The 14,762-nt window shown below is 49.7% G+C and overlaps 5 protein-coding genes across 5 annotated transcripts; all 5 read right to left on the minus strand.

The window, feature by feature from the left end:
• Positions 1 to 163: 163 nt before the first annotated feature.
• BDW43DRAFT_320852 (flavin-containing monooxygenase) lies at positions 164 to 1,716 on the minus strand (the record flags this gene model as incomplete). Its single annotated transcript, XM_032049186.1, has 2 exons — positions 164 to 1,470; positions 1,545 to 1,716. The coding sequence occupies 2 exons, from the start codon at positions 1,714 to 1,716 to the stop codon at positions 164 to 166; spliced, it is 1,479 nt and encodes a 492-aa protein (XP_031898001.1).
• A 671-nt stretch (positions 1,717 to 2,387) lies between these two features.
• On the minus strand, positions 2,388 to 3,689 carry BDW43DRAFT_301859 (flavin monoamine oxidase family protein; the record flags this gene model as incomplete). The annotated part of the gene is made up of 1 exon (XM_032045126.1): positions 2,388 to 3,689. The coding sequence occupies one exon, from the start codon at positions 3,687 to 3,689 to the stop codon at positions 2,388 to 2,390; it is 1,302 nt and encodes a 433-aa protein (XP_031898002.1).
• A 1,350-nt stretch (positions 3,690 to 5,039) lies between these two features.
• BDW43DRAFT_313248 (uncharacterized protein) lies at positions 5,040 to 5,435 on the minus strand (the record flags this gene model as incomplete). The annotated part of the gene is made up of 2 exons (XM_032047555.1): positions 5,040 to 5,065; positions 5,132 to 5,435. The coding sequence occupies 2 exons, from the start codon at positions 5,433 to 5,435 to the stop codon at positions 5,040 to 5,042; spliced, it is 330 nt and encodes a 109-aa protein (XP_031898003.1).
• A 2,068-nt stretch (positions 5,436 to 7,503) lies between these two features.
• Positions 7,504 to 8,859, minus strand: BDW43DRAFT_320853 (saccharopine dehydrogenase family protein; the record flags this gene model as incomplete). The annotated part of the gene is made up of 1 exon (XM_032049187.1): positions 7,504 to 8,859. The coding sequence occupies one exon, from the start codon at positions 8,857 to 8,859 to the stop codon at positions 7,504 to 7,506; it is 1,356 nt and encodes a 451-aa protein (XP_031898004.1).
• Positions 8,860 to 10,545: 1,686 nt separating this feature from the next.
• On the minus strand, positions 10,546 to 12,262 carry BDW43DRAFT_320854 (Alpha/Beta hydrolase protein; the record flags this gene model as incomplete). The annotated part of the gene is made up of 3 exons (XM_032049188.1): positions 10,546 to 11,568; positions 11,621 to 11,965; positions 12,020 to 12,262. 3 exons carry the CDS (start codon positions 12,260 to 12,262, stop codon positions 10,546 to 10,548), a joined length of 1,611 nt encoding a protein of 536 aa, XP_031898005.1.
• Between the last annotated feature and the right edge of the window lie 2,500 nt (positions 12,263 to 14,762).

Genomic DNA, 14,762 nt, shown 5'->3' on the forward strand with positions numbered 1-14,762 from the left:
AATTTCTTGTACAGGTAACGGGGTTGCGACGCGGCGATGGAAAGGATTTTGTGATATAAATACATTAGATATGTACGAAGTGGACGATCTGTTCCGTAACCCAAGAAGTATTTTGTTTTCCAACCAAAAAGGAAATTGGTAGTTATGCAACGCAACTGTCATTTTATATGCGGAACCACTCCATGCCCGTCCGAATATCACCCCACCAAGCCCCCAAAATATCCTTCCAGTAATACGAACGGCGACGCCACTGGTGACGGTCACCCACCTTGGGAAAAACGGACTGCCCCTTCTGGACATATGTTGAGTTCAGATAGAGGAACGGGGTCTCCCGCATGCCCTGTTTCTCTGACTCAGAAAGCCGAGGAACAATCATAGAAACTCCCTCCTGCCTCATCCTATGAAGCAACCGGCACACCAACTGGGCGGTTGCGTCCGCCCCTAGTGTCCAACTAGCATCGACATAGCCAAAGGCGAGCGTCAAATTAGGGAGACCTTCAAGCATCGCGCCCTTCCACAAAAAATGGTCGGGAATATGGAAGGGCTGACCGTCTACCTCGATATCCATTCCGCCGGCTAAGCGCAGCCTCAGCCCTGTCGCCGTGACGATGATGTCGGGATTCAGCTCGTCACCAGACCCCAACTGGATGCTATTAGGTGTGATGGTATTAATCACTCCTGTCTTAACGCTGCCAGTGCCGTTCCGCAGGCACGCGTAGAAGTCGCCGTCTGGACACACGCACAGCCTCTGTTGCCAGGGAGCATAGGAGGGATTGAAATCAGGGTCTAGCGACATTCCTTCGGGGAGCTCCTTCTTAATTGTTCGACGGAACAACCACCGAGCTAGATTGGGGAACCATTGGCAAAATGTTACCATCACAAAGGATGTGAGCATCCATTTAAAGCGGACCAACTTGGATGCCAGCAGCGTGGGGAAAAAGAAGCGGATTGCCATTTCAAACTTATCTTCCCTTGGTATCGAGACAACGTAGGTTGGAGACCGCTGCAGCATAGTGACATGAGAGGCCTTCTCGGCCATGGCGGGCAAGAGGGTGATGGCCGTCGCGCCGGAGCCAATGATGACAACCGACTTGCCCGCGTAGTCCAGATCCTTGGGCCAGAATTGTGGATGGATAACTGGACCTTCAAATCGTTCAAGTCCGGGGATCTCCGCATGCATCGGCTGGTCGTAATCGTAGTATCCGGTGCCTAACATGATGAACCGCGCGCGCAGCTCCTTGGTTGCGCCTGGATCCTTTAGGGACACTTGAAGTGTCCATTCTTTGGCGGCAGTGGACCAAGAAATGTGGCTCACGCGGTGATTATATTTAATGTAGTGGTCAATACCCTCCTGGGCCGCCGAATCTTTTAGATACCGTGAGATCTTTGAGCCATGAGCGATGGCGTCCTTGTCGATCCATGGCCGCCAGGGAAAGCCAAAGGTGTGTAGATCAGAGTCTGACCGGATTCCTATCATTCATCTGCATCAGTGGCTGCTATTTAACTGTGGCATGTATTTAATTGTTATGGCTGCGGCGGCATACCCGGATACTGGAAGAGACTCCATGTCCCACCAATTTCGTGGCGGGCTTCTAAGATGCAATATGATAGATTGGGGTTCTGTTCTTGAAGTCGGTATGCAAAGCTGATCCCGGAAATGCCTGCCCCGACGATGATGACATCGTAATCGATGGGCGTGGTTTTAGGCTTAGTCATGCTTGCTTAACTATAGTATTCTGCTGTTAATGTACTGTTTCTCTGGAGAGGACTGAGCATCTTACATATCCTTGCTTATTGCTTTGGCTAGGTTGATATTTCAGCAAAATCCATCCGGTATAGGGATTTTTCCCCCGGACTCCGCGGAACACCCCGTGGGGAAGATACTGATCATATGTCAACAGAAACTATGCTTTCGATTCTATAGTCGAGCTTGGATCACTCCGAGGATCCACCACCGATACGGTTCTCGGTAGCTCAAGGTGGATCCTGGGGATCAACCACCCGCGGCTCCGACAGATCTCGGTTCCGCCACCGGATCTCGTTTTAAGGGCGCGGAGCCGCGAGTGAAATCGCTCTGGCCAAGAATGACTGAGGTTCGGATCTTTCACGATATGTCTACAGAATGGAGGTGTTACGGTTTAGGGTGGCCTCTTCAAACACCACTTCTAGTTGAGTAGGATGTAGGAGAGAGCGTAGCCTCTGATACGGTGGCAATTTCTTATTTCTTATTTGTTAGATTGTATAGGTGTGCGTGTCTTTGCCGTGGGCAAATCCAATGACTTATTTAAATTAAAAACTATATGCGGCAAGCTAGGCTTCCCCCTACGGTCGTAAATTGTAACAGTACACATATTCGCCATTAGTTCTAGACTTCCTATATGTTTTGCCTAAAGGCGTGCTCTCGACAATGCAATGGACAAATCACGGGCAGCGACGGCACCACTGGCCAGCGCGCCTTCAATGGACCCCGGCTGAATTGCCGAAAGGTCACTGCCAGCAAAGCGGATATTCCCGTGTGGCTTTCGAATCTCAGGGCCAGCATTTGTGAACGTGCCCGGCCGGTGCATCATCCAGGCTCCCTTGGAGAACTCGTCTTCCACCCAGTCGTGACAAGCTGTATCGACCACCTCGATGTCGGGAATGAACCTGCGGAGCTCCTTTTGCACAGAGCTGCGGTCCTTCGGATCAATGGAGTTCGCATCTGCACACATGCATAAGATCAAAGTGTCCCCGTCGTAACGTTTCTCCGTTCTTGCCGCATTGATAGGCGATTCGCCGACTGGGGCCAGGATGCTGAACGGTTCAACCTCGCCCTTGACGCGGATCCAGATCTTGTGCGCCCGCACTGGGTTCTTCCGGTCGATGAGCGAGCGTGCAGCTTTGGGAAGTTCCGGTGTGATCTTCACATCACCTAGGGTATTCAGGGGGATCGCCAGAATAGCGGAGCGGGTTTGAATCCTTTCTCCAGTGCGCGTAGTGATAGTCACCCCAGAACCATGGTCAGTTATGGTGGTGACAGGCGTGGAGAGTCGGAGGGTAGCGGTAGAATCTGCTAGTATGGCTTTGGCCAATTGCTTCGTGCCACCGTCAATACCCCACGTGCCAGCTGTCTCGAAGAAAGCGTGATACTCGCCGAAGAAGGCTGCAACGGCCTGTAGTAGCTGAGCGATCCCCTGCTCCTCGTAGGAATGGATGACACCGGCCAGTGCAGCCTTCAGTACATCCCGCTCGTAAGGTGACAGGTTTAGCGAGTTGATGCGGTCCTCGATGGAGGTCTTCTCGATGTCCGAGTTGTCAACTGCCGCCAGGTGTAGGGGAATAGGGAAGCGAGAGCGGGCGTCAGCGAACAACCGGGCGAGCAGAGGACCCACAACGGCGAAGAAGTCTTCTTGGGAGCCTGTGTGCACCTTGCCATCCGCTAACCAGATCGCTCTACCTTCTTCCATGGGTGCCTGTACCGTCAGTCCGTAGCGCTGCATCTCGTACCAGATGTTCGGCTGTGTCCAGTGTACATAGCCTCCACCGAGTTCCAACTCGGTCCCAAAGGCCTCGCCCCGATAGGTTCGTCCGCCCACTCGATCGCGAGCCTCTAGTAGCACGACGGAATATCCAAATTTTGTGAGGTCCCGCGCTGCGACGAGTCCGGCCATGCCGGCTCCAATCACCGCGACGTCAAATTGCGGTGCCATTGCATCGACCACAATTGTTTCTTAGACATGAATAGGATAGGGGTGCGGCCATTTAAGAATTCTCATCCGAAAGCTGGGGTAAATTAGTACGTGCAGGGGCTTGAAGACGAAAGTTTAATCTTCAATCCCGCGGTTCCGCGGCTCCCTCCGGACCTTCGGATTTGGAGCTCACGTTCAGTATACTTCTTAACAGGGAAGCAAGGGGCTACGAGCCTAACGACAGTATGTAGTGTGTGCCATAAGCGCTAGCGACTGTATTGGGATTGGTAAGAGTTTAATACGGCTATCCTTTGTGACTGCAAAACCAACTTCTCCATCTCGGTAAAGAGCAGCAAGCACTCAAATATCTAGCCACCGTTATAGCGGCCCCTTACAGGCAAGGGATCATCGATAGAGGTCGTGTACATCTCTGGCAGGACAGGGCTCATAGGATCAGGCTCACAGGCCTGCATTAATTCAAAGTCCAGTAAAACGGCCGACTTGGGTCTGCGGATCGTACAGGACATTGTGTGGCCCGCAGTCTATCTGAATCACACGTACTGCCCCGAGCACCTTGGTTGCCTTGTGCACTGTAGCACGAACAACCTCCTTAACTGCCCCTGAAAGAGTATCCCAGTGTCCGGCCAGCGTTTTCCCCATGACCATGTTCAACACTATCATGTGGCCGTTGGGGAACAACGAGGAACAGCATATCCGTCCATGGTTATACATGAACGGAAAGAACTCATATCCGTTCTTATGGCTTGTATGTTTTCATAGGTCGTCATTTCATCGAGATAACTACAATACACATAGATCAGCTACTAACAATAGCGTTTCAAGATGCTTGCGGAGGATCAAACCTTTCATAAAGAGCGTCGGACCAGCACTTGACAACTGCGCGCTTCCCATACCACACGACCCCATACATTGCTTTATCTGGTCTCTCCCATATGACTCGTCGTGAAATCACGAAACCTCTTGCTACACCATCATCCTCACCAAAAAGAATGACCTGCGATTCTAAAGTGTAATCGGGTGTACCTCATGTTTGGTGGTGGAGAGGCGAAGGGCGAGTAGACGCTTGTGCGTGCGGCTGGGAAGGTTTCTTCAACTATAACAGACAGTCTAGTTTTTTTCACTGCTATCTAATCTATCGGTAGAAAGAGTAACGGACCTGACTCTCGTGAAAAGTGGACGGCTCAACAATCCGTGTTCTTCATATGCGAATACACCGAGAGTCAGAAAACACTGGCGAATAGTGGGGCTTTGGGCGTGAGCATCAATAGGCTTTGAAATGTCAAACTTCAATGCGTCTATCCGTCTAATAAATACCGTAGACTTGTACATTGAAGGAATTCGAACTTAAGCTCACGTGATCGCATATAAGAAATTACCTGCCCCGTCCAAATATATCAGTCGTGTTGCACCGTACAAGGAAAGATTGCTAGGGAATGGCGTACCTAGATGGGCTTCTAGAGGGAATAAAGCCATATAGCCATCACTGATTGGGTGCCGCTCAAGCCGTACGGTCCAGAAGGTCTTCAGTTTCCCGACTGCCATAGCCTCTGATTCCGGCAGCATGAGCATGACTACGTCTGGCACATTTCTCGAGGCATCTGAAGGGTCTGCAGCATGATAGTCGCCGAAAGTAAGATTTGAGAGCTGAGTTGTGGCGAGGACTTTAATGACGGGATCGCAGAAGTGCTTCACAAACCTCCCAGTCAAACCCCGTTCACTGCCAATAACAAAAATTCTCGGTAGCATCATCGGTGAAGGGAGCCGCTTGTGACAGATCTAATGAGCGGCATGCTTCGAGAACACCATCCTTGAATGTTATCCACTCTTGGAGGAACTGCCGCGACACGGTCTTTCTCTGGAGTCTAACAATCGTTTCCTTCCGTTCACCTTCTTGAGAAGAGGAGGCCGGCGAAGAATGAATGTAAGAAGTGCTGGAAAGAAAGGGTAATCATTTGAGCAAGGATACTTCATTCCATACATTATTCCCAGCCAGTCCGGATTAGAAATAATTTGAGTGGTACCATGGGGAGTGAATACCCGCCAAACTCCATATAAAATGTCCCAAAACGCCCGCCAAATCCAACATTAATTAACGTATCACAGGCAAGGGTTCATATAGAAAGATTGTGTATATTTCCGGAAAGACAGGGTTCATAGAACTATTCTTACAGGCCCATATCCGTCCAAAGTGTAGCAGAACGGCCGGCTGTGTTTGCAAACCGTGAAGAACATCATGGGGGCCGCGGTCAGTTTGAATCACATCCGCGGCACTTTGATTGCTTTGTATATTGTCGCACAAAAAACATATCTAGTCGCCCCTGAAAGCCTGTCCCACGATTGGGAGAGTGGCCGGTCCCTAACTATGCTCATTGTGATGATAATGCCTCGGGCAGAAATGTCCCGGCACACACCGTACGTTGCATTTCGCTTGGTCTCAGGGATGACTCGTTTCAAAGTTTTCAGAGCTTCCCATCGCCTCATCTTTACCCTAGAGGCAAATGCACGAAGCTCACTTACCAGGATACCTAGCCCAATCCGGCATAAGTTGGGAACGGCGTGGCTCGCCCTTCGTTTGTATCCAGCAAGGCCAGTATTGTGCATGTCTAGTCTCTGTATCATCCAGGTATTTCGCTCAAGGGACTGAAGTAATTAATCCACCCGCCAGATTCGCCGTATGCGCCGGTGAGTATACAGCGGTTCCCCGCTCTGAGTAGACAATCGTCTCGGAGTCTCTTCCGTGCATTTCTGCTTGCCGGGCCAGAATCCATTTGACAACAAGTATTCGATAGAATATTCTATAGCTATTCGAGGTGATAGCGTAATTTCGACGTTTTGTCCTCCCAGGGCTTTTATCCCGGCTCTTTACCAGCTGGAACAGCTTTAATTCTGTCTCACAACCAATGGCCTTGTCGGCGAAGTATGATTTTCCGTCTGCGGGAGGATATTCAGAGAAGCTGTGTAAAGATAAAAGATATCTCTTCATCATCGTTTGCCGTCGTCGGTTGGTATCTTCTCAGTCTCTGACTAAAGCCAACTTTTAGACTCGACTTAGGCGGAAATATCGCTCCGCGACTCGCTGCGACTGTCTGACGGCGTCAGAGGGGCAAGTAGAAACCATTTGAATGTCGCCTTCAGACAGAGTAAGTGCCATGCCATCGCCTTGCCGTGGGCGGCTTGTATCAAATGGCACCACTGCTCTTGCTATGGGGTTGACAGCAACAGGCATAGTTGATTGTGAACGTTCGGCTGAGTAACCAAAGTTGAGAAACTGAGGAAGAGGGACGGCATGATAGGAGAAAAGTGGGTGGGCCAGCTGTTTTGTTCAGCTCCTTCGCTGTCGTCCTCCACCCTACTCAACTTAGAATAGTGCCTTGATCATGATATCAGGCTACGATCAGGCCACAACGCCATGATATCGTATGGTTGAATGACTCAATTTTCTACTGGTTTATGTATGAAGTTAGACCTCTTCATGTCATGATTGCAAGTTTCGTGATTTAACAGTACATTACTAGGGTAATACGGAATCTTGTATTCTTCATAGAACGTAACGAGGGGATTAGATGAGATTATCATGTTACTCACTAACTTGACAGACAGCGACTCATTGCAGCCGGTGAACAGGAATCATGCACTAAATTCTATGGTCTGTTAGAAAAAATAGATGGCGACCTCTTTCCTATAGAAGATATTACTACTACTTTGTGCCTTTGCAAATACTGAGTTGAGAATATGAAGCAACTAATTGAAAGTTACTATTTTACCCAAAGACGTAGAAGCTGGTAAATTCTCATGGGTCTGCCGGCTTATTGTTCTAAATCTTTTCAACAAGCTCATCCTTAGGGGTACCGAGACGTTCCAGTGCACTGTAGAATCTGCTGGGTTCAGCCCAGTCTTCCGGTGCATAGACACCACTGCGCGTAGTACCATCCTCTAGAGCCAGCAAAACAAAGGCAGCCGTTGAGGTGCCTGTAACTGTGCCCATCGTTCGCGACAAGAAAGTGGTCTCTCCACACTTCGCTGTGCGCTTGGTCACTGTAGCAGGATGCCCGTTGCGAAGGCCCACAGCACGGACCAACAGGCCGCCCTTATTTTCCACCCTCTTTCCGCGGGCCGAACTCACCAAAAAGGACAGGACTTCGCCTGTCGTGCACTCCCCGCTCCAAATCGTTTCAATCAGTCCATATATCGCATATCGCCAAGGGCTGAGTGAGTGGCTCAGTTGTCCCGCCAGTTGGATGAGCTCCTTGACCGTAATGTCTCCACCCCTGAATGTTGCTGATAGCTCACCGAACGCCTCTCCCCACCCAGCCGAAGGGTCCTCGCTAGTCAGCTTCAAGAGGAAGTTCACCGCCTCTTCCATTGAGATCGCATTCCGCCGAACCGCCTGGCCAAGGCCGCGGGCGATGCCGTTGAGTGGAGCGGGGCCCAAGGCTCCAGCACAGCGAATGCGAGTTGCGTTAGGGAACAGTCGAGGCAATGTGACAGGTTCAGGGTGTGCTGTCTCGTGAAGAAGTGTCTCGCCCTCCCCAGCCAGCATGGGGGCATAAGTGGTCTCGACCCAGGACTCGTTCATTGTGGGCTTCCCATCGGCCCAGGTGAGGCAGGGACCAGAGGCAATATGCATCAAATGCTCTAAGACAGCCTTTCCTGTCGAGCCTCGCTCGTCCCCAACCAGCCAGCAAACGTCAATGGTTTCGACCGTGTCCAGTTCCCGGACCGCGTCCATTACCATCACGTTAGTCATTCCGGGCGACGCACCGCATCCAATGTAACAAGGGACACCCTCCTTTTTAGCACGCTCGTGGAGCCCCAGGGCATCCTGGGTACTCTGGACATCGTCATCAAAGTCAAGGTACGGTACCTTGGCATCGAGACATGCGCTGAGGACAGGTGCGGATGTGCGCATGTATGGACCTGCTCCTAGCACCACGAGCGCGGCGCCCTGGATCGTATCGATTAGCGCAGCGCGGTCGAATAGATCGAGTTTCTTCGTCGACGCCCGCCCAGCGGGGAGCTTGGCGGTCAAGGTCTCTAGCACGGAGGTGTTGATATCGGCAAGGATGAGTGGAGCGTCGCTTGCGGCCGCGAAGCGCTCAATGGCCACACGGCACATCTCACCGGCGGCGCCGATGAAGACGATCGGCTTAGCGGTTTTGAAAAAGGTCATATTGATTGTGTAAATTATTCTTGGTACTATAACCTTGCTGGTATGGAGGTTGTATGGCCTTCATCTTTCTGGGAAGCTGGGAAACTATATATAACCGCCTCTTCTACGGGTATGTATGTACGAACTGGACCAAACCAAGAGCTTCGACCTTGTGTCAATCTCATCTCCGGATACCCCGCATGATTGAAACACTCCCTTGCGGTAGTGCGGGCCCGAGGATCCGCGGCTCATCTTTGGAGATGCAACAGTATGTCCGTCTTTTAGTGTTGCTTGCTCCGGGCCCCGCGGAAGCCGAGACATCGAACTGAGAGTGGACCCTAGTTTGCCACAACGGCGCTACTAGGTCGGATCATAGTACCATAGCTATTGGCGAGTATTGAGGCCTCAACAGAACAGCTGACGGTGAATGGAATACGTATGTGCATCTCGGACAATGGTCCTACGGAATAGGATAATGCTTGAATATGTCCATATTTAGACAAGGAATGTACAGTCGGGCCGCATGTCACGGATCTATGCACTAGTAAGAGCTATTCACAAATTACAGCCTTGTGTATGCGACTTGCGCCCATCCATCTCTCAAGAGATATATAACCTATACCGAGCCGACGCGCAACACCTGTCTCTGGGTCCTTCTCTATGAGCCATTCGTGTTTAATTCCCAACCGGGTCTATCGCCAAGGGATAGCAATATGGATTCCCTTGGTCCATCATGACCCCTATTGGATGATATTTTGACACGCCGACCTCACCTACAAATCCCCTGTCGTTGAACAGGATCCACAGACCATCTCGCCACGCCTCGAGTCACCATTCTTAGATTGGAAAGGATAGAACGATGCTATCTGGGCGTAAACTAGGATACGACCTGGGGCGGTTGAAAGCTGAAGCCAGCTTACGATCTTGTGGGCGGAAGACCTTGTCTGCATCCAATGTGCCAAATGCGTCGTCCCTATATTCAATGCACGTGGCGTGGTCTATATTGTGGCAAGAGCCTTAACTAGTCAAGAGTGATATGACAAGAAGCAATTAATGGGAAGTGCCGTCCGGTTTGACAATAATCTCAACCTGATCGAATTGGTTTCCCATCCCGGCGACCAAAGTGAGGGTATGTACGGAATGCATTGCTGATCAGTCCACAGATATGACAGTCCGCTCTCCTGTCATCCAACTCTCTGCCTGTTCCTAGATATAATTCTCACCACCGGGCTTTCACACATAGTGCCCAGCGTGAAAGTCTCAGATGTCGATAAAGGGAGCACAAATTGCCCCGAGGCTGTGCGGAGCACCTGTCGCAATGCGAATAAGCTAGAATTACTCGTCGGGTTAAGGCAAGATATGTCGCGGTTCATCAATTGACAAAAGCTGCAGTCCGTCATTATCGTTCGAGAGACGTCAGTCAACGTTGTGAGGTTCAAGAAATAGTCCGTTTCCTGGGTCGATAATTGGATATGTAAGGCTGAATTCTCTTGGCATGTATAGCGGTATCTATAGACGAAGCTCCGTGCACACCCCTTCATGAAGACCTATACTAGATACCTTCAACACTAAGGAAGTTTCAAACCTCAGTATCAAACGTATGAATTCACTTCAATATTGCAAATGGGGAAGCGGCAACTGTTGATTGTGCACAAGAGTATAATCTAGAAGAAGTGGGATAACGCGATACTTCTTCCGATAGCATCACTAAACATTCATTACGCCTGCCAACTGCTCCCACAATGCACATCGTTCTTGTTCTATCTCCGAAATGGTCTCCATAGCCGACTCATTGGTCTGTATTTTAAGTCTTTCGCCAGAACCCCATGGCGCCCAAAACGGCGCGCTGTCAGCCTTGAATGTATTCGGGTCTAACTTCTTCACAAAGCTAATATAGTAGTTCATCACAACCGGAACAATCCCAGCATTAATGTTCGTGATGCTACTACTAGGCTCACCTCCAAAGTTCGGACCGAAGATAGCCTCTGTCTCGAAGGTGTGTGGGACACCTAGACCTTGGCGAAGCATTGCCGGATCCTGGACATTATATCGATAGTTCCAAACATTTCCGGTCGCCGGAGAGCCATACCTGGTCATGGAGCTGGACATGTAAATGCCAGGGCAGGTGAAGGCAGCATCTCCAAAAGCGGCTGACGCAGTAGGGAAGTATTTTGCATGAAGTGGAGCTGGTTTCAAATGAATATAGGCACTATTGATCTTGTGCAATTGGCTTGCGCTTAGCCTAGGGTAGAGACTTTGCAAGAACTCGGAAACCTCGGCCAGAGTCGTTGCATTATAGGCGAAGTAGGAGCCTTCATTCGTGTCTCCGCCGACCATTAAAGGGACCCGGATGAACTTCCCTTCTCCAAAGAGAGTGTATAGGCGATCTTGGATGAGGTTACCATCAATAACGGGGACAAACTCCCAAAGGGCAGGAGATGTACGAGTAGGTTCGGTGGGATCCGGCGAGGCAGCCTGGGCTCTCTGAATGGCAGTGATGTTGGCATATCTCAGACATGATATCGTCGAACATCCCACAGCTTCCATAAAGCGGCTAGACAGTGACTCGGACTCATCCATGGTCCGTTGGGCTGGCCAAAATGGGCTTTCCGCCACAGCTCCTACAAAGAGGCCTTCATCGCGACCCCCATATGCTGCAAGATGGTAGGCGACCGATCCCGCCCCAGCTGATGCACCATGGATAACGATATGATCTGGGTTTCCGCCAAACTAGAACGTGTCAGGTATGTCTGATATCATTATTCCCTCGAGTTCCGCTTACCTCGCGAATGTACTGTTTCACCCACTGCAGTGCCTTTCTCTGATCAAGCAAGCCAACATTAAGATCGCCATCGCGCTGTACCTTCTCGCCAGCGAGGAACCCCAAAGCCCCCACGCGGTAGTTGAAGTTGACCACTATGATACCATGGCCGGATTCCTGTATGACCTGTGTGCCATTGTAGTTTGCATCTGAGTTATGCGCATATGCACCCCCTTGAATATACACCCACACGGGGAGGTTAGACAGTGGTGTGGCGTTGGAAGGGGTAAAAACGTTGATGAAGAGGCAATCCTCGGCAATGTTTTCAGTGGCATTTTGTCCGCCACCAACACATATTGGACCAAACTGTCAATAAAGTCAGTGCAAAGTCTGTCTGGCGCGAGTCAGCACCCGTTTTACCGCTGATGCATCTTGCACCGAAGAGGTCCGAATAGGGTCCCTGGGGGCTCGGAAACGAAGATCTCCTAGCGGTGGTGCAGCAAACCTGATACCGAAATATTGATCTACACCAGCCGGAAGCCTCACTCCTTGGTATTGGGCGTAGTCTAAATCGACTATCGGTCTGGATATATCTAGCAGCGCGGCATCCTTCCCAGGAACGAGGAAGGTTAGCAAGACACAAAAAATTACGGGCAGATACATTTCCTTGATGTCTAGGATGAGCTCTCGACATCCCTACCACCGGCCAGGTATCCCAATATTTATACAGTAACTCTTCTCCCTCCCACTAATTAATCCTTGTCGATGTGGGGTCGTCCGCATAGAAGGCATTTATCCACCACACTGATTCAATTACGTTTAGCCCGCAGTGTGCGGGGATGATACCATCAGATTTTGCAATAAGATAAGAAGCGCCGTAGAGTCTACTCCAGATCTCACTGCGCATGATCTCTAGCCGGTGAGCTTCCACTAGAGGTAGCAAGCTATATCCACACGGGTATATTCGCTCTCGGAAATGGCGAGCAACTTGTATTTATTCGCTCAGTATTCGCATACTGCAACATCGGAAAGACCTAGAGATCCATAGTCAATTCACATTCAGGACCTTTCGAGCGATCGATGACCCCGCAGTTATTCCGGGCCACTCGGGAGAGTTGGGTCGTTATGATATGATTCCTCCAACTGTAGAACCGATCATGTACTAGTCGTAGGGAAATCAGGGCCGATTCGCTGTGATAAAGCTTTTGACCCACATAAGCCTCGTATTGACCAAAATATACGAGTAAACCATCAAAACTGGCTGGACACTAGGGGTGTCGTTAACACCTCAAACGTATACATAGGCTAGGTTACTCTAGCTAATAGATCACTGTACTGTGGTGTGCCATCTGTGGCGAACTTATTGGGATAGGATGCGTTAAAAAACACCATTTGGTACAGAGCGCTTTCTACCGAAGGCATAGTATCTTACATTCAAATAATAGCTCAAGTTAATATCCTTCGCTCTGGTCCACATCATGTATCTCATGTCCCTTCAAGACACACATGAAGAGCCACATGACTCATATCAGCATGAACACCGTTATAGAGTACACCCGACTCCGTGTCCGCGATAGAATTCGATACATCATCCGGCAGTCAAGTAGTTATATATTCGAAAAGATAACCCCTTGTGTAACATAGGTTCCACTTGGGCTATTCATTCTGAGCACCGCCTTGCCTTCCTGCCTCTTCTCTGAGATCCCCAAATAGTATGGACCCAGACAAACTTACGCCTCTGCAAGGAGATCCATGCCTGGATCTACATTCAGATCATCGTATACCCCTTGTAATCGGCTACAATACATACTCGAGCTACAGCTGCTTTAATGGAAGGCCTTTGTCGTGCGAGATCTTTATAAACCCGCCAGCTTGCAATGGCCGGGTACTATATTATATAAGGGAGCTCGTTATCAGTTTGTTTCAGGAGCAATACGGGAGAGATTATTGTCTATAATAAATCGAGCATGGATGCGCGTTGGATTCGTTAACCACTAATATCGGGTTGGCAAGACTACTATTTGGCGAACATTGTGTTGTGATAAATCCCTTGAACAATACAGCGTATCTCGGTTAGTAGTGTCATTGGACGGCGCAGTCCGGCATTGCAATCAATGTTATAGTAGTACGCAGCAGTATGTATAAGAATGTCCTTGTTAATGAGCAGAAAGCCTTGGGGAAGTGGTGTTAGTATCGATACTAAGTCACAGCTGCTTTGTCAGAGGGCAGGTTCTCTGTGTTGAACTCATCCACCCCATTGACTGCGGCGATGTCAAAGTAATGACCCTTTGATGCCGTGCCCTTAGCATTAAATGGTTCACCGGATTCCCGAAACTTCTGATTAATCTCAAGGTAAGCACGGGCGGCAGTGTCGCCGTTCAGATGGGCCACCTTTGGTTGATCCGTGTTGATCGTGCGGAAATAGTCGTTCATGAACTTCGTACTTGACAGGGTTTGCCATGATGTCCTTGTAAATATCCGAATGGCCGTTGTCTCGCGCCTCGTGGGCAATATGAACTTCAGATAGCAGATTCAGCTCCTCGTATAGATTAAAATACCCAGCAACGTCGCAGGCTCGTCCAACATAATATTTTATTTGTGGATAGCAGCGAGCCATCTGACAATATGTAGCTTCTGTGGCTACTTCTGGGCGCCAGATGCAGTAAAGGATCTCCTCTGGTTGGCTGATTTGCGGGATCTTGTTGCTCATTATGCTTCGTGCGCTCAGTGCACGCGTGAAGACAGGTAGGGAGCCAATGAGCTCTTTCGCAAAGCCATCATGATACAGAATGCTACGGATAACAGAGTGTTGCACGAAAGGAAAGCCGAGAGCCTCTGGAAAACGATCTCCACGAGTAGCCTCGATGCATATATTGTCTGAATATTCAACTTGAGATATCCTTGTCTCAATCTACGATGTCATTCTTAAGACAATCAGGAATGGTAAAGCAAAGAAGCAAGTAGGACCCAAAAGGTATCTTAGTAAACAGCCAACGTTACAGAGGCAAGGAAGGAATGCCGTACATGTAAAGAGTTTTTATTCATACTGCAGATCAGAAGAGCCATCGACCATACTGTGCAGATTAGCACCTTGATATCGCCGAACACGGAGGTCATGATGCAAGGCATCCACTACAGGAGATTTGGTACTTCACGGATGGAA

Source organism: Aspergillus alliaceus (genome assembly GCF_009176365.1).
Source record: "Aspergillus alliaceus strain CBS 536.65 unplaced genomic scaffold BDW43scaffold_36, whole genome shotgun sequence".
Taxonomy (NCBI): domain Eukaryota; kingdom Fungi; phylum Ascomycota; class Eurotiomycetes; order Eurotiales; family Aspergillaceae; genus Aspergillus; species Aspergillus alliaceus.